The 24,384-nt window shown below is 43.3% G+C and overlaps 1 protein-coding gene across 4 annotated transcripts in view; it reads left to right on the top strand.

The window, feature by feature from the left end:
- Positions 1 to 24,384, top strand: part of PNPLA7 (patatin like phospholipase domain containing 7) — a 125,517-nt gene that overhangs the window by 38,306 nt on the left and 62,827 nt on the right. For all 4 annotated transcript variants that reach the window (XM_040607728.1, XM_040607730.1, XM_040607732.1 and 1 more), the window contains exons 20-21: positions 10,926 to 11,039; positions 22,372 to 22,432. In XM_040607728.1, the coding sequence (XP_040463662.1) occupies positions 10,926 to 11,039; positions 22,372 to 22,432 (175 nt within the window). The remainder of the gene's footprint in view (positions 1 to 10,925; positions 11,040 to 22,371; positions 22,433 to 24,384) is intronic.

The following is a 24,384-nucleotide window of genomic DNA, read 5'->3' as shown; positions in this document are numbered from 1 at the left end:
AGTACAAGAGTCTTGTAGTCAATGTATTTTTGTTTATTGCCTTTATTTCAGAACTTTAAAAACACTGTGTATCATATGCATAACGGATGAGTATCTGCCACTTCTGCTTTCAGGAGAAAAGGACTGAAAAATGAAGGATTTCAGACAAGATGTTAATTTTCAAGCGTGTGCTCTTAAGGCTAAACTTGTGGCTCGAACTGTTTTGTTCCTTATACTGACTCAATGGCATCTGTTCCTGAGGTCTGTCAATTCAGGGGGAGAAGAACAGATGAGAAATGAAAGTTTCCTTTCTCTGCATATTTACTTGAAGAGCTGACGAGGACAGTTGTGTCAGGGGAAAATGATCCCTCCTCCCTGGGAGCCTTTTTGGAGGGACGCTGCCAGCTGCTTGGTGCTGCTGGCACTATCGATGGGCAACTCCGGTTGCCCAATTTGGTCAAATCAAGTCAAAACTTGATTAAAACCTGCCTGGAAGGCCTGCAAAGGACAATAATGAATCTGTTAAAGAATTCCCTTGCATTTGAAATACAGTTGACCACTTGAAAGACAGACAAGAAGTCCTGTTGTCTAGAGACTGTGGACACGTTTTGGGGCAAATTTTTAATTTGTTGGTGCCTTTGCTACCGATGTGTTTGTGGGAAAGTGTTGAAATGTTAATTTTATTAAGCAGTTATGCCAGTAAAAGGGTAACTCACCCAGTGTAATTTCTGCCATGCCCAGGTGATCCCAGAGGAAATCAGAAAAGCCCAGTGTGTGTTCATAGAGTGAAAGGGCTTCTCTACACGAAGTTATTTGTTTAAGGTGCTTGTATTAGTCTTTTTTTTTTCTTTTTTTTCCCCTTGATGTTGCTGCTTTAGTTCTGATCTTGGTGAACTGCTTCAAATTGTAGTTTTTACTCTTGTTATCTTGATCTCACGAACACATTGTTGTCTGAGAGAGAGGATTCCTTTTCATTCGTTTATTTGTTATGCTGGTTGGTGTCGGGCAAACTGGCACAGCCTTTTTGACATCTAGTGTTGTCCCTAGCACTGTTGGTAAGACTGGTTTGGTTATTCAGTATTTTTTTGCAACTCACAAAATAGGTTGTCCCAGGTGGGTTACAGGATCACAGCTCCAAGCATCTGAGGTGGGCGTTCTTCTGCTTTTTTGCATTGTTGGAAGGGCACTAGTGGGTGAGGAGAAGGGGAAAATACCCAACAGAGCTATCTTGCAGAATAATCTCCTGTTGAATAGAAGTTGTTTGTATACTGCCTGCTCCCTCCAAATACCTGGATGTGAAAGAACCTTCCATGCAATTAGCGTTTTATGCAAGTCAGCCCTTTGTCTTAATTAGGTTGCTGAAGAATGGCTGCAGTGTGGGTAAGATGACTAAATGCCAGGCCGTTCTTAGCAGCCTCAGTGACAGCTGTTGAACTTAAAATATTTTTTAACGCTGGGCTCTTACATAGCTTCTAGCCAGGCTTACTGGTAGCCGCCTGCCTCATAAAACTGTTGTCTGCAAGTGTCTTTCCAGCAAACCTGTGGGCTTTCAAAAATGCCTTACTGAGTGGGAAAACTGCAGCAATGTTTTGGTTAATTCAAGAACCTTTCTGTTCCTCCGACAACCAGAATGCCCCTTCTTATTAGTAGGACTATACCCCCATCATTTTGGGATAGCAAAATAGCAAAACAAATGCACAAAGACATTTGTGCCCCGACGCTTCCTTTTAATGCAGGGCAGCACCAGTGATAAATTGCAGAAAAAGTGCAGCACACCAGTTCTGCTGTAGAAGAAGTTGTGCTTTACTTTCTAAAAGTAATAGATATTTTAAGTATTTTTAGATGTTATGCTGTTCATCTAATTTATATGGTTAAATGTGCCCGGCACTATTTTCCTCTCCAAAAAGATGAAACCCAAGAAGGATCTGTAAGTGGCGTATGATTTCCTTAGGGGTTTGGAACATTGTGTTCTGAAATGTAACACTAACTGTAACAAATCTTTAATCCTCAAAGGAAATACCAGTATCAGGATTATGCTTGTCAGGCTTTTGTTCTTGATCAGTATAAATGTTATCATATCCCTCTGTCTTTCGACAGTACCAAAGCCAGCCGAGTGTCGTTGTACCCGTAAAAACCATGCTGATACGGGGAAGTTCTGCTCTCTTAAGGCTGGGCTACTTTGTAATTTTTAAGCGTATGGATGTGTTTTGCCGATTTCCTTGCGTGTAGTTTTTTCCAACCATGACTACTTCATTTGCTAAAGCTTTAAGTGACTAAAAAAATATTACAGGTTAATTCAGGTTAGTGCCTCAGGCAGGCTCTGTGCACAGCCTGTGTCTGTGGGAATTGGAGGCTGATGAGCTCCAAGAACAGAGTTGGAAGACGTGGTTCTGGAAGGAGGTGTTCTCTTTCCATCTCTTCCACCGTCTGTCGTGGTAATACATTACAGAAAATTATTATTTGCCTAGCAGCATCTTAGGTGTGAAATAGTATTAAAGAAAAAGCTAAAAGCCAAAACAAACCCTCCCCAAACTAACCAAACAAAAACCTCAAGAAAATAAACAAGCAGCAAAACACAAACCACACAACAGCAAACCCCCAGTATTTACCAGCAGCAAAGGGAGACAGGAAGCTCTGAGGAATGAGTTCACATTTACGCAGCTGAATTAGTGTCAGACTGAAATTAGAAGCTGAGAGTCCTGATTTCCAAACCCATCTCGAGGGTGTTCTGGGCTGAATTCAAGTCACTGATCTGAACCATCTGAACCTGTTTCCTATGAGTGTCTTCACTTGTGGTGTGAGCTGCCGAGTACTGTCTGTTTTTCTGCTTCTTTTCTCTACAGCAGTTTATTTTTTTTATCCACAACAATTTATCTTTTATTTGCTTCAAGTTCTAAACAGCTGATAAAAGTAAGAGACTTTTAATAACTGAAAATTGCGGTGCGGTTTAGTGGACCCATCACTGGCTGGAAAAACCACAGGCACAGTTTTGACAGGATCTAGTATTAAATTATCTGGTGTTAATGTTACGTGGGTAGGTCATTTGGCTTTGTAGCTGCCACAGATAAAACTGCAGAGAGCTTTATTTCTTTCACCAAATTGTTTATAGAGAATACTAGGATCTTCGGTGACAGGTAGTGATTAAAGTTGTGACCTACTGAGTTTCAGATAGGTGATTTCATGTGTTTAGATTGTAATTCCTTAAGCTATTTTGTCTCTCTCTTGCTTCCAGCTGAAATCCCTTGTGATAATATCATTGCTAGTGTCCAGCTGTCAAGTAACTCGTGATACAACTTCTGATCCTCCCTCAGGGCAGTCGTCTACTTCCCTTGCCTTCTGCTCGCTTTCTCCCTCCCATTTTGGGAAACGCTGCATTGAACTAGGCTGGCTTGGGAATGGCAGGAGTTAATGGTGCATCCCCTTGAACTTTTGGGAAATGCACAAGTAAGTTGTTAGCAAAAGAGATGATTTCTTTTTTTTCTTGATTGTAACTTTTCTTTTTGGCAAGCATCATGAAGTAAGAGAGAGGAGTGTGATCCTTTTCATTGTCATGAAAATGCTTGAAGGCCAACGAGTAGTGGGAAGTGGAGTCCCTCAGAAGTGACAGAAAGTATTTATGGGGGAAGAGTTAACAGTGGAGGATGGGGAAGGATGTTGCTCAAGTTCTAGCCAGGTCTGGTATTCCTGTTATGTGAAGCTGAGGCAAAGGCAATCGGATCTCTCCCCTGTTGGAAAGTGTTCGAGCAGATCTCGTAGTGTTCTGTTATCTCTTCTTCTGTTGTTGAAATGCAGGTATAGCTTTACATAAAAGAAGCATGCTGCCTGCCTGGTAGTGCCGTTGCATTTGCAGATACTCGTCAAGCAACCTGGATAAATTTTAATGGGTGTTGGGTGTTTTGTGTGCCAGCTTCACATGGCTTTTGGTATGTGTTTTGGTGCTGTTCTGACTGATGTTGGATTAGGGGAGCAAAATGTGCATGCAGCTTTCCATCTTTCCTATAGCCACATGTATATAAGGAGTGGAACTGAAATATACAAGGTAGGACTGTTACCAATTCCCTTCCCCAGCTATAATCTTTCCTTTTTTTGTCCCTTATTGACAATCACTGCTGCAGCAGGACTGTCATTGCACTGCTACAAAATGCAGACTCAGTCCTTTGCAGAGAAGCTGTAGCCTGACTCCCAGTGTCTTAATTATGAAAGGTAGCAAGCTGAGTCGTATTTAATTTTTACACATATTTCGTATATACACTTACACACATGTGCAAAGTAGGACTTACATGTATGAATGTGTGTATATGTATGTAAATATTTTACGTTTATATATTTATATATATGTAAGGGAGGTTTGGATTCTTCTTTATGCACAGCAGAAGTGCTGGATGCCCTCAGTCACAGGGTTAACTTGGCACATGAAAGATTGCAGAAGGTGGTTGTTAGAACAACTTTCAAGAGTACATGGTGTACTGCGTTCATCTGCTGGCACTGCTCCCACAAATAGAATCGATTTGCAGCTTGTCTGGTTGCTCTTCCCACTCATTCATTGCTTCCAGCAGTGTCTCCTCCTTCGTCCTTTCCCGATACAAACAAGTTAACGTTTCAGATCCAACTGGAGGAAGCACCTCTGAGATTAGCATCCTCTGCTGCTTCAGGTGCAAATGAGCTGAAGAAGGAGCTGAGGGCAACTCGTTTAAACCAAAAAAAAAAAATCAAAAATTGTTCTGTGTAGTGTTTGGTTGCCCTTCATGTAACACTGCTTACATTACATCGCTGTCTTCAGTTGCACCAGCCATCATCTCCTGTCCTCGTCTACCAAAACGCCTGCTGTGAAAATCCACGTGTGTGTGGCTGTTTTTGTGCCTGTGCTGTTCCAGTGCTGGTGTTGGCCACTGAGATACAGGTGTGCTACCTGGTACCTGTGCATCGGACTTGTTGTCTATCCATTTCCTTAAGCCTCCTAAACTATCAGCAGATGTCAGTGTTGATATTTCTTCTTCTTAAACCTCCACAGGTGAATCTACACTTCCTTGTCCCTGTCCCTTGTGTACCCCACTGTCTTGTCATGGTCCTTCGCCCGGTGCCTTTGGGTGAGCTGTTGGTTTTCCGTAGCACCTGGAGCAGTTCGGGGTGGATGTTGTGTAGAGGGAGAGCGAGGAGGCAGCTTTGGCAGACAGACCTGTGAGGGGTTTGTCTTCTGCGGGGGGAGCCGGGGTGGCTGCCTGCTGGCAGCAGCACTGCAGTTACACTGAGCAGTGTCTGTGACACGCTGCACCCCTGCCCAGGGCAGTCCCTGCCCCCTCCGTTGGTGCTGCTGGAGGAAGCTACGCTTCTGTTGATGTTTATATCTGTTATCAGAGTTCTCACGCTTTTTCTGTTAGGCATGATGCTGCTTTCATTGAAGCACAGCTGCGTGTGTCCTGACCGATCCCCCTGGTGCGCTCTTTTGTAAGAGGGTGCGTGTTTGTGGGCTGCTGGGTCTTGCCAAAGCATCTCGTGCGAACGTGAAAACTTGAAGCCTGCAAGTACCAGGCTAACGGACAGGCATTGATTGTGGCTTTCATGTGTGAGGATTTGGAAGATTAAGAGTTTAAGCTACATAACTTAATAATCCTTGGGGTCCTAGTGTGCTTTCTAGGCTCCTGTTGTAAAAGATTCTTTCATTTCTGTGGGTGCTGCTCCCTCTTACTGCATCATGTCTGGGGGTGGTGCTGCAAGGGCAGAAATGCAGGGTACCCTTGACGTGGAAAGGTTACTGCTGCTTGTGAGCTGGTAGAATGGAAAGCATTGATGTGAGAGAAGGAAATGCGATGTATGAGAGAATAGAAGGTTCTCAGGTGGAATACTAGGCATGATAAAGGGGAACTAAAGGTGGTATAGTACAAAAAGGATGGGAAGGGAATGCACAGGAAGAGCCAGAAGAGTGTGTAAATGTGCCACTGGTTGATGGTCAGGGAGAATGGACCTGTGACTGTCAACACGGTCCTTGTCATTGCCAGTGTTGGGCAGGACCTGTCTGGTCTTGCACTAGGCATACTGGAGGACTCAACTTGAAAAGAAATGATCAACACGAGACTATTTTGAAATCATTTGCATTTTATTGTTCACTGATTGTTAGGATAGTCACTCAATAATTTGTTAAAGTGAGGCAGAATTTGTATGGAGAACAACATTTTATTGCCAGTGGCTAGACTAATGTAAACCAGCCCCAGTTCTGGTCAAGTCCTCCATGAATTCTCAGAGATGCCTAAAGCTAAGCGTGAGAATAGCTGTGCTCATTGCACTGGGGCTGTGCACATAATTAATGTTAAGCAAATATTCGAAGAGATGTGTTGGAGGTAGCTCACAAATAAATTTGGAGTAATTAGACCAACTGGCAGAAGATGACACTTGCTAGCTTTTAGTTTCCAGCTCTGTAACTTGGAAAACCGAGAAGGTTTGTCGGGGAGGACTGTTGAAAATGAAGTCAGAAGAGGTCAGGAGAACACGAATTGCTTTTTCCCCTCCTTGTAAAAGATTTACAATAACACTTTTCCTTTGTAAAGAACTTGCAAACCAGGGTTGTGAATCATGTGCATTGTATGCAACGGATGCATCCTAGGTGTTTTTGTCACTATTTAAGACTGAACTAAGAGAAGGTACGAGAAACCTAGCTGTCAGAATTAACTGAAATGGTAAAAAGAGCATAGGTCTATTTATAGTACGTTTTTCGGTGTTTTTTCTTTTTGTTAGTGTTAGGAGCAACAGAACTGCAACAGTACAGGAGTGACCATCACCTGTGGTAACATTCATGATCAATTACAAGGACCAGAGAGTACATATAATACTCTAAATCGATATGTGCTTCCTTGATGCAAATTACTACAGCGTTCAAGGCATTGCTTCATGCAGCTCTCAGAGGAAATGGAAGCAAAGGCGATGATGGATGGACAGATTCTTGGGGGGGCGATGGATGTCGAGGGGAGTTGGTGGTTGCTGTAAGCGAGGAGCCAAGGGGTAGACCTCAGAGACAGGTGAGCAACGAACCGAAAAAAGCAGAATTTTTGCATGACTGCTAAAATAGGGCATTGCTGTTGGATTTCAAAGAGAGACTGATTTCTAAGTGGCAATAGTACTGTAATATGGGTTTGCTGAGCTTGCAGCATGAGGGAGAAGCAAACACCACTAGGTAATAAGATGACAAAGAGGAGAATAACCAGTGCAGGTAGAGCAGAAGAGATGATGGGCTCAGGCCTTCCGTGAACTCCAGGAAAACTGGAGGATTGTCTGAGAGAGAGAGAGAAGGAAGAGCAAGGATGGCATGTGGGTGAATTAAAAATTGAAGGAGAAGACCAGAAATGGGCAGTGAGGCAGAACTCGTTTTGAGGCTTGTTACTGAGAAGGAATGGATGTTATAGGAGAAGAACCAGAGATGCGCTATCGCTTCAAGCAAAATATATCGTGCTGACTTGAATTTAAAAAGAAGTAGTAGAGTCCTCTGATTCTTTCTCGTGCTGGATCAAGCGTTGTCGCTGTGTTCATGCTGGCATGAGTAAGTGGTTACAATGGTAGTGTGGGAAGGAGCTCAAAAGAGAACCTTGGATGATTATAGATACAAATATATGCTCCTCCCTGCCCCCACCAGTCAGCTTGGGTAATCTTTGGGAAATAATACTATTTCTTGAAACATTTGTGTATTAATTTTATTATGGAGGGGTCTTTGTGGTGTTTGCTGCAGCTGTGGTGGGCGATCAAAATGTTAAATGTCTTTTTTATGACCAAGGAAATAATCTTAAGGGGTTGATCTTCTGATCGCAGGTAGATTTTATTCATATTACTTCAAGCTAGGTCTCTGAGTCTTGTACTAGTTACAAACCTGGAAAAATAAGAAAATTTGTTCAAAAGGTTCACTAGACAGAGAAGCCCAAGGATTTGAATGTTGCTTAAGGTTGAAGTGATTTGAAGTATTCATGTTGCAAGAAACTTCTTTTTTTCTAAGCAAGAAGAAAAAACTCTGAATACGTGACATCAAGTGGTTTATTGAGAATAAATACAAAGGAGAAAAGTATCATTTACAGGGGACAACTACAACTCTATGTTAGAATATGTTTTTGATCTCGAAAGACGGTGAGAATGGCCAGATACCTATTTGATTATATACCAGATTATACCAGATTGTCATGTACCAGATACATAACACCAGGTTCCCATATGCAGAAAATCTAGTGCAAAGAAGGCTTTATAACTGCAGGGTGTAAAGAGGGGAGATGTGAGAATATAGAGAAGACTGAAAATAATCCTGTGGATGGTCCAAGCAAAATTTTGAATTTTTGGGTGGGCGGTGTCTGGGATTCAGGTATTTTCCATGCTAGAATACCGGGAGGTATTTAAATGAAAATATCAAAGCTGATATGGCAATGCTAATATAGCACCTGTGTGCAAGAGTAGTTGAAGATCTAATTGCTGTAATCAGTTGGGAATTACATTCAACAAATTCCTTGCAATTGTGGGGGTGTGTAATGCTGGTGGTGTTGCAAATGCGACTTGCTCCAGAGATCTGAATGGCTCTTTATGGAGGAGGTCTGAGAAAGATCTTCATCTCCCATCTGATCTGCCTAGGGAACAATTCAAAAAGGCAAAGTCACAGCTTGGAGAAAAAAAGTATCCCCGAGGCTTCGTTTTAAAGTTAAAATTTAATTCCCTTTTTTACAGATCTCATCTTTTTTGAAGGACTTGTGAGCCCTTTGCAGCACAGTTAATTTTATGCACTTCTATATCACCGCAAGAGTAGAAAAGGACATTAGACAGTTTGAGTGTTTTTCTTTTTCATACAAATTAAACTCAGTAGGGTGATGACTGGCTGAGAGGAAAGGTTTTATTTTAACAACTGAAACTCTTAACCTGCTTTCAGGATAAGGAAGCTAAATTACAGAGCCAAGAACTGTTTTAAAAAGCTGGTAGGGGAGATGGATAAACCAGAAGACGTTACACAACCATTTGGGGAACCTAAATGGGACTTGTTTCTCCATAAACGTATGTACAGAGATGGCATGACCTTTTCTCCTCTTCTATATCATCAGTTTAAAATGTGATTACATAACAAGATGTCCCTGGCACCTGAACAAAAAACAAAGGCTAGGTCTTGCAAAATGTAGTTACTTTAAATTTGTTTGTGTGTTTTTTCACGCATAGCAATTGGTGTTGATTAAACTCTTATGCTCTAGCTCGAGTTAATATTAGCAGGCTGATCTCAGCTTTCTGGACTAATTGCACGTTTTTGAGATCTAGATGTTCTGGCTGAATTGTCCATTTTGTGCACATGTAGTCTTCCAAGAACGTGCTCTTGTTGGAAGTGGGGTCACTGCGTTGCATGTTTTAAATTAATTTTCTTGTACTATGGGCAGAAGTACATGCCTGGGCACCTGGCACGGCTCAGCCTGGTGCAGGGTGTTACGTACGTTACATTAACTTTGTGTATCAGCCCCTATTTCTATACTGGAAGCATTGCCTGTGCTGGAATTTGCTGTAAACAAAAGCCTTGGAACAAATGCTGAAAAAAAAAACCCAAACCCAAAAAACCGAAGAAACAAGAAAACCCCATTGATCCCCTCAACCCAAACAATTATAAGCTGTTATATTATTTGTTTCTTTTTTTCTACTGGAAACCTGTTCACTTTCATTCAAAGTGTCCGTGAATTGCCAGTAGAGCCAGGAATTTTTTTGTGTTTTAACCTTAGTAATTACAGCTACCACAGCGACCACCAATTTTTCCAGAACATAGAACAGATCTATGGATTTTAAACCCGCCGAACACTGCCCTTTCTAAAACTTGCAAAACTGAGCACCGGGCTGTTTCTAAGCAATTAAATGTTGCTCACGCCTGAGCTCTGAATGACGCCATCTCGCCTAGCAGGCTATCTCATTAAGCATGTGAAGATATTTCACCAGGGAATTTGATTCCTGCATTTCAAAACAAAGTAGGAGCTGGTGGCGGGTCTGGGGCTCTGTAGATGGGGCGGTTGGGGATTTGGGGAGCAGCTGCATTTTGCAGAGTAGGCTTTTAGAACCTGGTTTTGGATATGTTGTGTCAGGCTCTCCCCATAAAGGAGGGTATCTGTATTAATTTTCATTGCACGATGGTTTTCTTCTTTAAAATTTTACTCTGTAAAATAAATGTTTCTAGGCAGAATAATCGGGCACTATTCAGGTAGGCGTGTGCTGTCACATGTTTTCCTGTTTACATGGCAGATACATGTGTGTATTTTTAAAAAAATAATTAATAAAATATGGAAAAGCAAAGCTTACTTCTGGCCAAAGTGTGCTGGTTTGCTCCTCATTCCTAAAAAAGCCCATTTTTAGGAAGTCTTGATTGTTTCAAGGTTGTTGGTATTCAGCTTCTGAAGGTAAAATGTAAGTGTTTCAGGGTGGCATTGAGGAAAGGGGAAAGAGTGAGCAGCAGAGAAGTGGGGTTTTCCTGTCTCATGGATGGCTTTCACAGTTAAAAATGATGGATTAACAGAACTGTTGCGGTGTTGAGTTCGCTGTGCCTCTGGTTGTTCTGGCAAGTGTTAAAAGCAGTTCTTACCCTCGCTCTGGAGGTGGACTGTGTGTGAGAGCTTGCAAAAGCTCAAACAAAACTTTCTCGTAATACTGTCTGCCTGGTGCTGAGGGTTCTGGTTCTGTAAGAAACTGCAACTGTCCGTTAGCAGAGTGTGTGCCCGAGAGATTTGGGTTAAATAGATGCTAATACCTGTTGCAGATGGATGTGCCTTTGGTAAGCTCCCTCTCTAAGTCCCCTTGGGGGAAAGTAGCGTTCTGTTTTGAATGTGTGTGAGCAACAAGTTTGATAGTTTGGTTCTTGGGAGTTGTTTGGTTTCTTCATCTTGACATTTGATTATTTTTTAATCCCCCCCCCCTCCTCCCAGCTTGTTGTGAATTATCTTTCACGCTTTGGCTATGTACTCTTTCAGGTAGAGGCATTAACCCATCAACCTAGAGCCACAACAGTACACGCAGTCAGAGATTCAGAACTTGCCAAACTCCCGGAGGGAGCGCTGACATCTATCAAACGCAAATTCCCCCAGGTAAGAAAATTAAAAATATTTTCTGTCGATCTCAAAAGACGTCTGAGCAGCTAAAGCTCTCTGTTAGCAGCAGGCCCTCTGGGTTTTTGTAAGATTGATGCACGTTGAGGAAACACTTTGTTCTCATTTTTCGCCTGGTCTGATCTATACTGGAGTTCCACCAGCTTCTCTTCCTTTATCTTCTAATCAGTTTTAGCATGTTTTATTGCAGGGCTGTTTTGTGTATCTGGAAGAAGTTCATGCTAAATACAGGACACGCGTATTTAGCAAAGTGGAAATCACTTAGTGCCATTGATAGTAAATGAAAGTTTGACTTGTAAAATCGCTTTAAAATGTTGTTCATTTGTCTTGCTCACTGGGACTCAAAGTCAGCACTTGGTTATATGTACCTTTATTTCCAGAGCATTGATATTTGAGGGTTGGTTTTCCTCCTCCTTGCATTTTAGGCTGTCAGTCCTCATTCTGCAACTGCTGAATCTGCCTGTGTCCTGAAGATGCTGATTGCTCCCTTTGAATCCATCAACTCATCCATCTCCTTTAATTCACTTGACATTATGCCTCTCTCCTGCAGATCTGGAGACTGACGGACTCGAAATTTAATTCCTTTGTCCCTAAGTGCATCAGGGACATTATACTAAGCACTAAATCATTGCACTGCCTTAAAGGCAATTCTGCTGTTACTTCAAATTATTTCTGATCTTTAAGACATACACTTATTTTACCAGATTTCTTGAAAAAAAAAAAACCTGCAAAAGTAATAAACCTAACTAAAATACTTGCACTCTTTTTCCTTCCTAGGACTCTTAATAACTTCATTGATTTATTATTCTTTTTAACCATTAGATATAAAGTCTGTGTTCATGCATTCTCATCTTACTAAAACTGTGGGGTTTTGTCTGTATTATTGCTAGGATAATGTCATCGTTGCAGTAAGTGTTCAGAAGTTACCTCAATGAAAAATAATCTTCCTGGTTTGCTTGTCAGCATTGTCTTAGCTGAAGTGTTTCTGAACTTCTGTGTGGGTTGTTAAGGCACTCCTGTTCTCTGGATCTCTTGAATAGTCTTCCAGGTCTGTTCTCTATTGAATGCAACCGATTTCCTACCCAGATTTATGAACTGGTAGCAGGGTGCAACCTCGGTACGTGGCTAGCTACAAACTGGGTGCTGGCAGCCTGGCACCCTGTCTGGAGTTCCCCTTTTAAACATCACTCTCCTTGTGGCTGATCAAGCAGCGAGGAGGTGAGCTGGGAATTTAAAGCCACCGTTCTCCTTACATAGCGCGTGATTTTAAATGTTACTTGTAAGACATTTAAACTGTAAATTGCTGGTATCGTAGAATCACAGAATGGTTTGGGTTGGAAGGGACCTTAAAGATCATTTAGTTCCAACCCCTTGCGGTGGGCAGGGACACCTTCCACCACACCACGTTGCTCAAAGCCCCATCCAACCTGGCCCTAAAGATTTAACATTTAGTAACACCTCGACTGCTGGTCTGTGCAAAGGCTGTGTTCTCATGCGTTTTTGTCTGGGGCAGGAATTTATTTTAGCGTCTTCCCCCCCCCTTTCCTTTTTCTGCTCTGCCTGGCACAGATCCTTTCCCCTGAAAAGCGCGCTCTCTGGAGATTGTGACTCTCTTTGCTTTGCAGTTAAAAGTTGAACTTGAGTGTTACTATTTATTATATGGTTCAAAACAATTATTTGTAATAGAATTCAAACGTCTTCCCATGTTTAAAGAGTGCAGGCTATCAGCCTCAAATTCCTGACCTTTTTGAATATGGAATTAAGTTTTCTCTAGACTTGCATATAGTTTGGCTAATTAGTTGCAATGAAACAAAATGCTAAAGCAGATCTGGTTTAAGGAAAGTTGTTGCCTAAAAAAGGTTGTAAGAAAAATACATCCTTGCAGCTGTTTGAGATCTCCAAATTCTAAACTGGTATAAAAAATGCGAGAGCTTACATTTTGGCTATTGGATTGTTTTAGAACAAACTTTAGAAATAGGAAGAGGAGTGTAAGATAGACTTGAAGTAGTTGATTTATGCAGTTAATGCTTTCAGACTATCTTAAGAACCTAAGATAAAATATTTTTTTCTGTGATCTCAAAATTCTTATGTCTTCTCGTATGTCAGGTCCATCAGATAAAAGAGGAAGGACAGAAGTGAGAGGAAATTGAATGATGGAGGAAGACACTAGGGTAGCAAGTTTGAAGTCAAGTAAAAAGTACAAAGTCAACTTTAAAGGAGTATACTGCAGATAAGTTTTTGAGCTGGAAACTAATAAATTGCTTACAGAGAAAAGAGTCTTGAGTAGCTGTTTCTTTGAAAAAGAATCCAGGCATTAGAGGATCAAAAGCTCGCTATGCCTGAACAATGTCATGCAGCTGTGGAAAAAAATAACTATGTTAACAGAACGCTATTTGGAGTGAAGAAATCCTTGCATTCCGCCTGATACTGGAAAAGCTTCAGTACCAGCCTGTGGAAGCACATTTGAAGGAAGAGACAGACCAAATGAAGAGAGCCTAGAGAACAAAAAGGTGGCTGACTGGTGTTTGGAGATATAACCTATAAGAGCAAAAAGACTGTGAAAGGTTAAGGGAAGACATGGCAGCTATTTTCAAATGTTTAAAGTTCTCTTCTGATCGAAAGGGCAGAAGCTGCTTGCCACATTGGAATAGAGCAAATGGTAGCGTACTAAAATTGCAGCAGTTGGATATGAAGAAAAAGCTGATTCTACTCCCTAGAAAGGCTAAAAGATTGTTACTTGTTTTTATAACCTCTTAAAAAATTATGTTTGAGGTAGTGCTTAGTGCTGAGCAGAAGGATGGGCCAAATGAATCCTTTATCCTATTTCCTCTGCTGTTATTCTAGCGGAGTGATTTATACCCAGGATTTATGATGTTGTTTTCCCCATCCAACCAGAAGTAATCAAGTAATGAAAGGATAGCAGGTGCAATAGTTTTGAAATAATTGACCAGGTAGCAAGAGCTAGCTTGTGATTCAGCAATGTGCCAGAGCATTTCCCTCTTAAGTCCTCTGCAAATCAGAAAACCATCTTTTAGGAAAAAAACCCCAACAGCACAAAACCAACAAAGCAAAGCAACTCTGCCTCCCCTATTGACTGCTAAGGTTAAATTAACCTGAGTCTCACTTGGTAGTATAGTGACCAGATGTGGGTGCTTGTCCCCCGAGTCAGGTGAAGTGCTCTCTTAATTCAAAGGAATTCCGCACCAGGGAGAACTGTGCTTTTGTATGTGTGTGTTCCTCTTGGCAGCTTCTGTAGTACCTACATAGTTTGTATCTTAACAGCCAAGAACCGGGCAGTTCGAGGTTGAATTCCCCTTTTAGTTTGTTTTAATTACCCTTGAGCTTTACTATTTCCTGTCAAAGGTGAAGAACCCCTTAATTCCAGGAGGGACTTCATCCTACATACTTTTCCCCAGTCATGATGTGTTTGTAGATGATCCAGAAAGGGTTCCAACTCTGGAATACATTGTAAGACAATACTACCTGATGGGTAAGAAAATTGTAAACGTGGGTGGTGCGTGCCAACGAGAACAATGTGTAATGAGGGGAAATGATGCTCTGTTAGTCCATACAGGGATTCAAGTTTCTTGAGCTGTGATGTGCAATCTGGAAAAATTGCACAGCTGATCCTTGGGGAAGCACCGTATGCTCGCCCTCTGTTTTGTCTTCTCCCCTGAGCATCTGCTTTGGTCCTATGGGAGACAGGATACTGGTCTGCTGGGATCTTTGGTGTGACCCCCTATCGCTCTGGTTATTCTGAGGGGTGAAACAGATGGGTGAGCACGAGTACTCTAATCTCAGTTATAAGTAACAGCCAAATTTCAGAGTATGTGCCCAGAAATGACAGATGTTGACTTCCAGGTCCTGCTCAGCCTGAAGACGTTAAATCTACATCATCTAGCTGCTTGGGAAAGCATCCCAACCTTGGTTCACTCTGGATATGGCATCCTAGACGTTCCCGATTGAAAGTGTCCACAGTGCAGAACCTCTCCGATGTTTCCTTGGGGACTCATGCCTGCGGACCAGGGCGCTCAGCCAGCCAGAGCATTTGCTCCTCTGACAGCCTCGCTGCTTGCTTCTGGTGCTGCTTGAAGCTCTTCAGCATTGCAGGAATGAAAAGAAATTGATTCTTTCTATTTTCATCACTGCCTTCAGTTCCGAAAAAGTAGGACAGAGAATCAGCTCACGATTTTTGGCACCGCAAAGCAGTTTCGAAGCAGGAGCGAGAGCGCAGAATTTGTGAACAGATTACAGAGATGTTCTAACATCGGTGTATAACTTGGATCACATTTCGTAGATTATCTTTCTCTCTGCTGAGCTGAGATTGTTTTTCTAATTCCAACTTGAAATTTAGGTCTGCTGTAGCTGATGGAAATTGCACTCAGAAGTTGCTTAGGAGCTGTGGGGGCTGAACTGTGAGACAACCTTTTGCATGCTAGAAAATACGGAGGTTTTCTGCATCCTTCTTTTAATTCTCTAAGCCTGCCCTTGGGGTTTAAATATATTCAGAACCCATCATTCATCTTGAACAGTGGGTCCTGCTATCTTTGTGTGCGTGTTTTAACCAGAGCTGTTCTGAAGTGGATGCAGCCTTCCCTAGGGTTATCTGCCTTACAAAGTGAGTTTGGTAATGTGCCCTCGTTTCAAAACGCTTCCCCCAGGCACTGCGTATATTGTGCGTCACGTTAGTTAAGCTTGATGTGGTGCTGTGGAATAGGTCAGGAGAGGCCACGCTTCTAGATTTTTCTGTATTTGTTCTCATGGCCCATTAAAATAAGTTTTCCTTGACTGCAGGAGAAGTGGATGTGAAAAGGAGAGAAGAAAAATGTTCAGCAGAAGCATGGTCACCAGCTGTAGCCACCCGACATGAGGCGGGCAGGAGTGAGTGCTTAATCATAGCAGTGATGCGAGAATGACATTTTTTTTTCTTCAAGACACAATTGATTGCAAGTGTTAAAAGCTCCAACAGCCCCAGGATAAAGCTTCAGTTCTTCTCTCTGCTTTAGCAGCATTTTGAAAGGTGCCAGAAATTGTTCTGAGGGAGCATTTAAAATTTGCTGTGTCACCGCAGTTCTCAAAACCATCATAAGTTTTAATCGGAGACCCCTTGCTAAGCTCCCCAATTCTGTGACAAGCAGAGTGTTTATCTCATCTGGGGTCATGTAAAACTTCAGTAACACCAGGGTTCTATTCAAGCTGAGGATCTAATTCAGTTCTCCTCCTCCCTCATCCCTCAAAAAACCCCCAAACCTTAAAAAAGCTGGTAGGGAATAATCTCAGCTCCTGGAAAGAGCTCCACAGAAACGAACCTGCTATTATGTGAATTTGTAGAGGTAAAACGGCTGTTAGTACTATTGTACCCCAATTGCATATAAAATAGAAAACTCTTGGCAGCCCTGTTCTCCGTGCTGGCTTTTTCACATTGGGTCCCTGCGTGGCAGAGAGCCCTTTTACATGTCTTTTAACAGAATCGTGTGTGTGCGTGAAGGTCTGCAATACCCTGCTGTGAAGGCACCAATAAATTGTTGCTTAACACACTTAATTTAAAGGTGACCTACTGGATGACTGATTGAAAGTTTTAAAGGTTTAACTGTTAAGTATCTTATTTTTAAGCTTCAAAGGCGTTGAAGAAAGTCCTTAACTCACCTTGCAAGCCATCTTTGTTGTGAGAATTTTTTGGATCTGGGTGATGGTAGAACATCCACTGGGGAGGACTGGAACAGACTTGGAAGGAAAAGCGTGTTCGGATTTGTAAGGCTGTGTATCTGCTGGCTGTCCAGGATCCAAACTGGGGTATCAGGCTCGTTCCTTGCTTACTTCAGCTGCGGCTGGCTTCCTGAACCAGGAACCTGCAAGAAGACACCAGTAACAGGGGCTGGTCCTGTCCTTCCTAGGGACTGGCCCTTTGTGTAGCAGCTTTCTTGCTCAGATTTAAACGAGCATGCAATTAAACCCGAACCCCGGTGCAGCCTGGAGCGGAGCTGATGGGTACGTTAGGTTTGGGTTTCGTTCTTCTAGATGTTTCTCCTGTTGTAACTGAAATGGATCTGTACTGCATGGTACCTTTTACATCGATGAGTTGTTACTTGTGAATTTGGATAGCGCTGTAGGTTTTGTGACATTTTCCCATGATTTCTCTACAGTGGTGGTGTTGAAAGTTAGCTAAGGTGGGACAAAGCTGTGGGGCCATCGTTACCTGTCAGCAGAGAGCTGATTTGCCAGATAATCTGTAGTTTTCACAGTGTGAAATAAAGATCCACAGGCAAGTATTTTACAACTGAATCCTCATGAAAATCATTTTCAAAAGGGCTTGTTGCAAAGCATCCCTTTAAGTTTCACAGTTGAGTAGGAACAAAAGCTTTAACTAGAACCCGGCCTTGGAAGGTTAGCTAGGTGTGGATAATAGGTGGAAATATTTAAAAGGATTCTAGGAAATACAGCGCTGCAGAGTGACCATAACCACTTGGCGTGGTAATTACAGTAGCTGCGAAGCAAGTGGTGCTCCAGGATAACACCCGAGAGCTGGGATGGATGGAGTAGTCGGCTGTGCGTTGGCACCGTCGCTAGCAGGTGATGCAGAGCTGCAATACTGCCTGGCCTCATCCTTGAAGGGCGTTTGTTTTGAAACTGGAATTAGTCATCCTAAAGCAGGCAAATACGGTCCCCTTGGGAATATGAAATGTGGTCCTTGCCCTGCAATGCAGAGGCTGCAGGTCTGTTGAGTAATTTACTATTAGTTAAGCAGAGGGAAAATGAATGTTTTCCCCGAGCCGTGGCTGTGGTGGATGCAGAAGCAGGCATTCACATTTGATGTGCAGGAGCTGGGGGGGGGGGGGGGGTTGGAGGCCGCTGAGAGCTCGAGCGGGTCTTGCTGTGGATGGAGTTGGTCTAGAAACAGCCGGGGGGACAACATGTTTCTAGGTAGATAAGGTGGTGAGTGGTGAGCAGGGTCAGAGTGGGGAGTTGTGCTGAGGAAGGTGCTCTCTAACGCCAGTGGAGGGAGAGAGAAACACTCTTTATCCTGCTTTGCCCTATACAAAAGTGTTCTGGTGAGTTATTCTGAAAAAGGGAGTAGGTGGGAGGAGGAGGAACAACACCACTTTATTTCACTTGCAAAATGTGTGTCTCGACTGAATGTCCTGCTCTGGGAGAGGTGTTTTGAATTTACAGTCACAGTGGAGGTTTGGGGGCTTATGGAGAAGGGTGCTGATGCACCTGGAATCCCAAGCAGCTTTTGCGATGGAAGTATACTCAGCTTTTTAGACCTGTAAGGTCGGGTTTTTTCCTTCTGACCTGGAAAGCCTTTTGCATAAACTCAGGAGAGCAGATTTTTTTTATTATTATCATTATTTTTTTTGTTTGCTGTGGGGATTTTTTTGAAAGCGGGTTCAGTCATCTTTACAACCCGGGCAGGCTCCGAGCATCAGGACCGGCGCCGCAGGACCCCGTGGGTGTATATTTAGTTTGCTGGCGGAGCCTTGTGACCTTTCTGAGTCATTTCACAGCTTGAGGTGGTGGCAGCGGGTAGGAGAGGGCACTCCTTGTCACAAGGACGAGTTCATCCTGCAGCGTGGCAGTTCAGCGGTGTAGCTCTGGGAATGCCTGGCTGTACAACAGGAGTGCCTAATTGATGTGGCGGGTTCTCATTATCGGTTAAAGTGATTAACCGTGATTGACTGAGCAGGATCCACGCACTGTTTCTAATAACGAGGAATGATAAATTCAACTTCTTCACAAACTAAACCAAGTTTGGCTTTATCCCTAGTACAAGGGGTCAAAAAGTTGCATTTACTTTGCAGGTCGTTAACGATTCTCGCCTGATTCAGAAACCTCCTGGTGTGCTTGGGGAGGTCTGGGCTCCCCATTTTTTCTTCAGACCTTAAATCTAAACCGCCTGGTTCTGCGCCGGTGGATCGGGCTGTGACTTGGTGCCTGGGGGAGCAGGGAGCGTGTTTGCAGGGCTGGGTGGATGGGTGCTGGAAGAGACTAAAGCCCGGGATGCGCGGCAGGGATGAGCAGGGCTGACCGTTCCGACCGTGCTGTGAAGGCTGTCCTGCCTGGGGTGACGGTGACACTGTGGGCATGAGACACTCTTGGTGTACCAATGTCTGGGAAGTGCTCTGTGCTCTTCTGGCACTTGGGAAGGACTGGCCTTTGCGTGGGAGAGGGGGAGACGCCTTGCCTGCTTTTGGAAAAGCCGCACCCGTGGGGCAGCGGCTCAGCTGTGTGGGGGCAGGGCTGGGGGCTGTGGCACACCGCACCCCCGGGGCACCGCGAACTCCCCGTTTCTCCCAGGTCAGTCTGGTTTTTCCAGCAGAAAATCTTACGGTTCCTACCTTTCTGCTTTGCCCTGACCCTGGCTGCCACTTCCCAGAGCTTTTCCTACAAAATACAGCTGGATGGGTAGGGTGAGGGAAGGCGACTGCTGGATGATGCCCAGATGTCCGCGCCGAGGTACCTGCTACCCTGTTACCTGCCTCCATCTCCTCCAGGCGTGCTTGGACTAACTCTTTCCCTCCAATCCCTGTCCGAGAGCTCCTAGTCCAGGGGCTAATTTCTGCTTGCTTCCCCCCCTCCCCAAGTTAAACCAGCCCCCCCCTTACCCCCCCATCCCGGCACCCTGGTCGTCTCCCAGGTCCCCTGGGTGCCTTCTGACGGTCTCAGGCTGCATCCAGCTGTGCTGCACCAGCTCCGGCTGCATCCCGACAGCTTGCGCCCTGCTGCTGGGGGGAAGGGGGAGGAGAATGAAGGTGCTTGAAAACCGGAAGGATGAATTTATTTGTGTGTGTGTGAGATGGTTCTGAATTCTCTCCCGTTGCACTGAATCAGGTGCAGATGGCTCTGGCTGCCCCGCGCAGTAACAGGTGCAGGTCGATCAGTGAAGGTTGGCTCTGTTGTCAATGGGGAGATGGGATTTCTATCGACTTCTCCCCCAGACAGGTGGACAAGTCTCTTTTAAAGGCAAGCATTGCCTTTTTGTGAAACAAAATTCAGTGTATGTAATATAAAACTCGAAGGAAATTTCAGGCCAGTTCTTAGCTCTGATCTCAAATTGATGTTCCTTCAACGTTGCCATGACTGCGACAGAGTGACTCATCCCATTATGGTTAGCAACTTGCTTGTCTTACAAAGTCACCGGGGAAATAATTTTTCCATATCTATACGTACCAAGGCAGTAAGGTTTGCTCTAGCAAACAAGACAAATAATATTTCCCGGTAATAGATGCAGCCAACTGGAAAATGAGACCAATAGGATCTGTGCTTCATTCCATCATTAACCTTGGACATTTTCTTTAACTTAGCTGGAGCTCTCCTTAGCTGTCGGTAAAGCAGAAAAAGTTCTAAATATAGGAGATGGTTTTAGTAAGTAATTAAGATTCTGATGTTTGAAGTGGATCAGAAGTGTAAAACGTTCATAACACCTTCCCAAACTGCTTAAGGAGAGTCCTGCTGGGCAGGTACGGGTGGTTCAGTGACAGCCTGTGAGCTGGGTACAGCGAATGCTCTCGAGAGGCGGGTTATCTCCCTTCGGAAGGACAACCAGCCTCTTAATTTTTGTTAAGAATTCCCTCTTTCTCTCCCTGTTCCATGTAATCGGGGCAATTTTCTATAGATCCACCCAGTGCCATTTATTGAACCCCAGAACTGCAGATCCTGGCGTTGTTGAAGTAGGAACGAGCCTGCCGGGCGGCTGGGTGGCCACGGGCTCTGGTGGTGTTTTGGAGAAGCAGAAGCGTTGTAGATCCCGCCGGAGATTCCAGGCGAAGGAGGGAGGAGGGGGGCCGGGAGCTCGCCCGCTGTCGGTGTCCGCCCAGCACGGAGTGGGTGGCCGCGCTGTGTGTCGGCGCTGGTGCAAACAAGAGCAGCTTTAAAGAAGTTGAACTTGGCTCACCGAGGAGATGGTTGATGTGGCATCTGGAGGAACATGTAGTTACAGCCGTGGGACAGAAATCCCTGAAATAACTCGGTTTAGCTCTTACCCTTGCTCCGCTGTATGTCGCGCTGTGTCGGAAGCTGCCTGTTCGCTCTGCTCCCTTCCTCCTATGGATGCTTAAAAACATATTGGTGCTCGTTAAAGCTATGGAGTTTCATAGTTTAGGACAATTTATTGTTTCAGGTTGGGTTTTTTGGTGGTTGGATTTTTTTGGTGTGTTTTTTTTGGTTTTTTTTTGAAAGCGGGATATATAAATGATTCCGATGGGCATGCTGACCTGTCTTGATGCTTACATGGTCTTCTGTTTGAAAGACACATCCTGAAGTGCCTGTTCTTATGGGAACAGCGTGTCTGTCTGTCTCCAGAATCCATTTGCTGCTGCTTGTTTAGCTTGTTAAGAGTTTGGAGAACTTTTATGGTGGTTTTGGGGTTGTTTTTTGCGCCCTCCTGAAGATAAAGAGTTATTTGGACCTTGAATTATTCATTTGGGGGCAAGTATCTAATGATTGCTCTATTAATTCTTAATGCATTTAAATATCTTATTTTGCTTATTTGGTAAAACATTTGCACATAGATTTTCGGAATAAATGATGCATTTTCCAAGTCTCGCTCCTTGGTATTGCAGATACTAGTCTTCTGCTACACCACTTGTTGGGAATTAATGATTATTAACGTTGGAGATAAGCTTGTCAGTTTTCGGATATGCTTGGCTGTTTGAATACTGGTTTATATTGATGCAATCCTGTTGGAAAACAAGCTGGGAAAAGATCTGCCCCTTCAAAGGTACCACGCAAACATGATTTGAGGGGGAAAGCGATTTCTTAGGTGGTTTGTTCTGATTCTGCAAGGGGGTTAGAGTATGTGCTTTTTATTTTTATATTTTTTTATTCAAGATGTCTTAAACTTAATTCACAGGGGCTGAGGTGGAACCAGACTGGGGGGACTGTTTGGGTACAGGCTGAAGGTTTCTAAGCCTTTGGTACCTACAGAAAGTGGAGGTGTGTAATGGAACCGCGAGCGTGACTGAAGAGGTGCAAGTGTGCCGTAGAGAGATACGAGAACTGAAAATGCAATTTGACATGTTTCCCCAAATAATTGGATTTTTTTTTTTCCCTTTTGTTCCCAAGGCAAGTTAAATACCGCTGTTTTGTTTTCTTGTTTTTCCAGATTAGAGTAAAATAAGGTAAAAGAAATCAAGACAAATGATCAGTCACCAATCGTTACAGCCAGGAAAGAAGTTGTGCTTACAAAACCTTGTGGTTCAATTTGAGATAACATCTTCCAAAACTTTGGAAGTATCCATTTAGATGTGCTATTTTTAGTACCTTCTGCCTGAATGTCTGTTTATTTTCTTTTTCTTTTCTCTCCCATTGCTAGGTTGTGACTAGACTTATTCACTTACTGGGTGAGAAGATTCTTGGCAGCCTTCAGCAGGGAGGTAAGACTCATTCCTGGACTACTCCCATTGATGCTGGTGCTTCCTTCGAGCTGGATTTACATCGTTAAATCTGGAAACAGAAAGTGCATACTTGTAAAGAGAATTTGTCACTAAATATTATAGCTGTTGTCACAAGTTGAATGGTAATTTTATTATATATATGTCTAGAATATATTTTTTTTTTTGGCAGAGCATGGTTAATTAAGTGTGGGAATGGAATGATTTGCAATTGAGACGGAACAGTAGTGCTGCATATGTGCAGTGAAATTTCCTTGAAATTTCTTGCAAGAGAAATGCTCCGAGGGAACATTGGAAACAGCAGCTGTAATAGATGTGAATCAGATAGTCATGCTGAGTGGCATCTGCATGTAGACCAACTTAATATGTCTGTATTTGCATTATTTTAATGAATTGTCTGAGAAGAAATGGTCTGCTGTGCATTGGTTTTAAGCTTTATGTATGTGGCGAAGGCGAAACGAAATGTATTTTCCGATTGAAGTGAGTAGGAGGAAATTTTCCAAATTTTCTTGAGTGGCTTTTAAAAGACAAGAGATGCACATTAACTGCTGAGGGTGTTGTGGCTACTTTGCTGTTGTAGGTTGGTTGGGTTTTGTTTGTTTGGGGTTTTTAATTACTTTTATTGCTGGTTTTGCTGTCATCCAAGGAGACCGAAAATGCCAATTCCCATGTTTTGGAGCAGGCTTGGGGAGTGAACGGGAAAGTCTGCTCAGCTTTCCGTGCGCCATCGGTCACGTACCAATCTCTAGTGATATTTGCACTGAAACGTTAGCAGTGCTGAGGTGCCTTTGTGGCCTTGGGCAGAGCCCACGCTGTTTGGGAAATGGGGCAACGTGCATTTTGGAGAAAATGGGAGAAAAATTAAGTGACGGTAATGGGAGTTCAGTCAGAGCTTCGCCCACCACTGAAGTCCCGAGGAGGGAGGGACTGGTGGGGTTGAAGGAGTTGAGCAGTGGTGTGTAACTTGTTTGAACCTCTGAATACCTTCTTGAAGATTGCCAAAAAGCTTGGATAAAACCATTTAATGTTCTGTGCAGAGCTATTTCAGAAGACTTGAAAGGAATAACTTAACAGCTGAATATAGCTGAGAGAAGTTTATCTGATATTTCTTTGAGTCCTGCAGCGTACTGTCGCTCTTGCATGTAGACTTTGAGTTTTCATATGGTATATCAAGTACTTCCACACGTCCATCTCAAGGATTCTTCTTAGTGGTGCACCTTAAGCCTTTGCTGGGTGCAAGGGCATCAGCAGGAGCTTATCTCGGGTGCTTAGAGCTGAGCTGATAGGCATTAGCAGCAAGGTAAGGTTGCCTGGGAAGGCTTAGTTAAAGAGAATAGTATCAAAATGAGGGGTTTGTGGAACACCACTATCACTGACCTTTTCCCGTTCCCAGCCATCCAGGAAGATCTTAATCACCACACACACATCACACGCTTCTGTCGAAAAATGCTTTCTTCTGCCCAGACTGTCCTCCCTCAGCTTACCATATTTTATTGGAGATCCTTCACGGTTACTTTGCAGCTACTTCAGAGGTTCCATATTTTCTTTTAATACTCTGAAGCACATATCTATCTGTAAAGCTCCACATTTTCCCGTCTTGGAGAGAAGTGAAAATAGGTGGAGATAAACATTCCTTATAGGAACTTTGTTGAAAACAGGTATTTATTTCCTGGATCAGGAATACCATCAAAAGTGAATGTTAATTTTTGGAATATTTTGATACTGACAGCAGGTTTGGGGGGTTTGTTGGTTAAATTAATTCCTCCTGTGGGCTACCTCAACGCCTGTTCCAAAACTGTGGCCATTCAAAGTGCCTTTTTATCTTAACAGGTCAGGTAAGTGCACGTTGCGTTTAACCTGTTCCTGGCAGCCAGATATTTTTAACAAGACCTAATATCTATCCAAACATGCTATGTCAGCAGCCAAAAATGATG

The sequence above is a fragment of the Falco naumanni genome, chromosome 9 (assembly GCF_017639655.2).
Source record: "Falco naumanni isolate bFalNau1 chromosome 9, bFalNau1.pat, whole genome shotgun sequence".
Classification (NCBI taxonomy): Eukaryota; Metazoa; Chordata; class Aves; order Falconiformes; family Falconidae; genus Falco; species Falco naumanni.
Note: the sequence above shows the minus strand (reverse complement) of the source record. Positions and strands in the feature narration are given on the sequence as shown.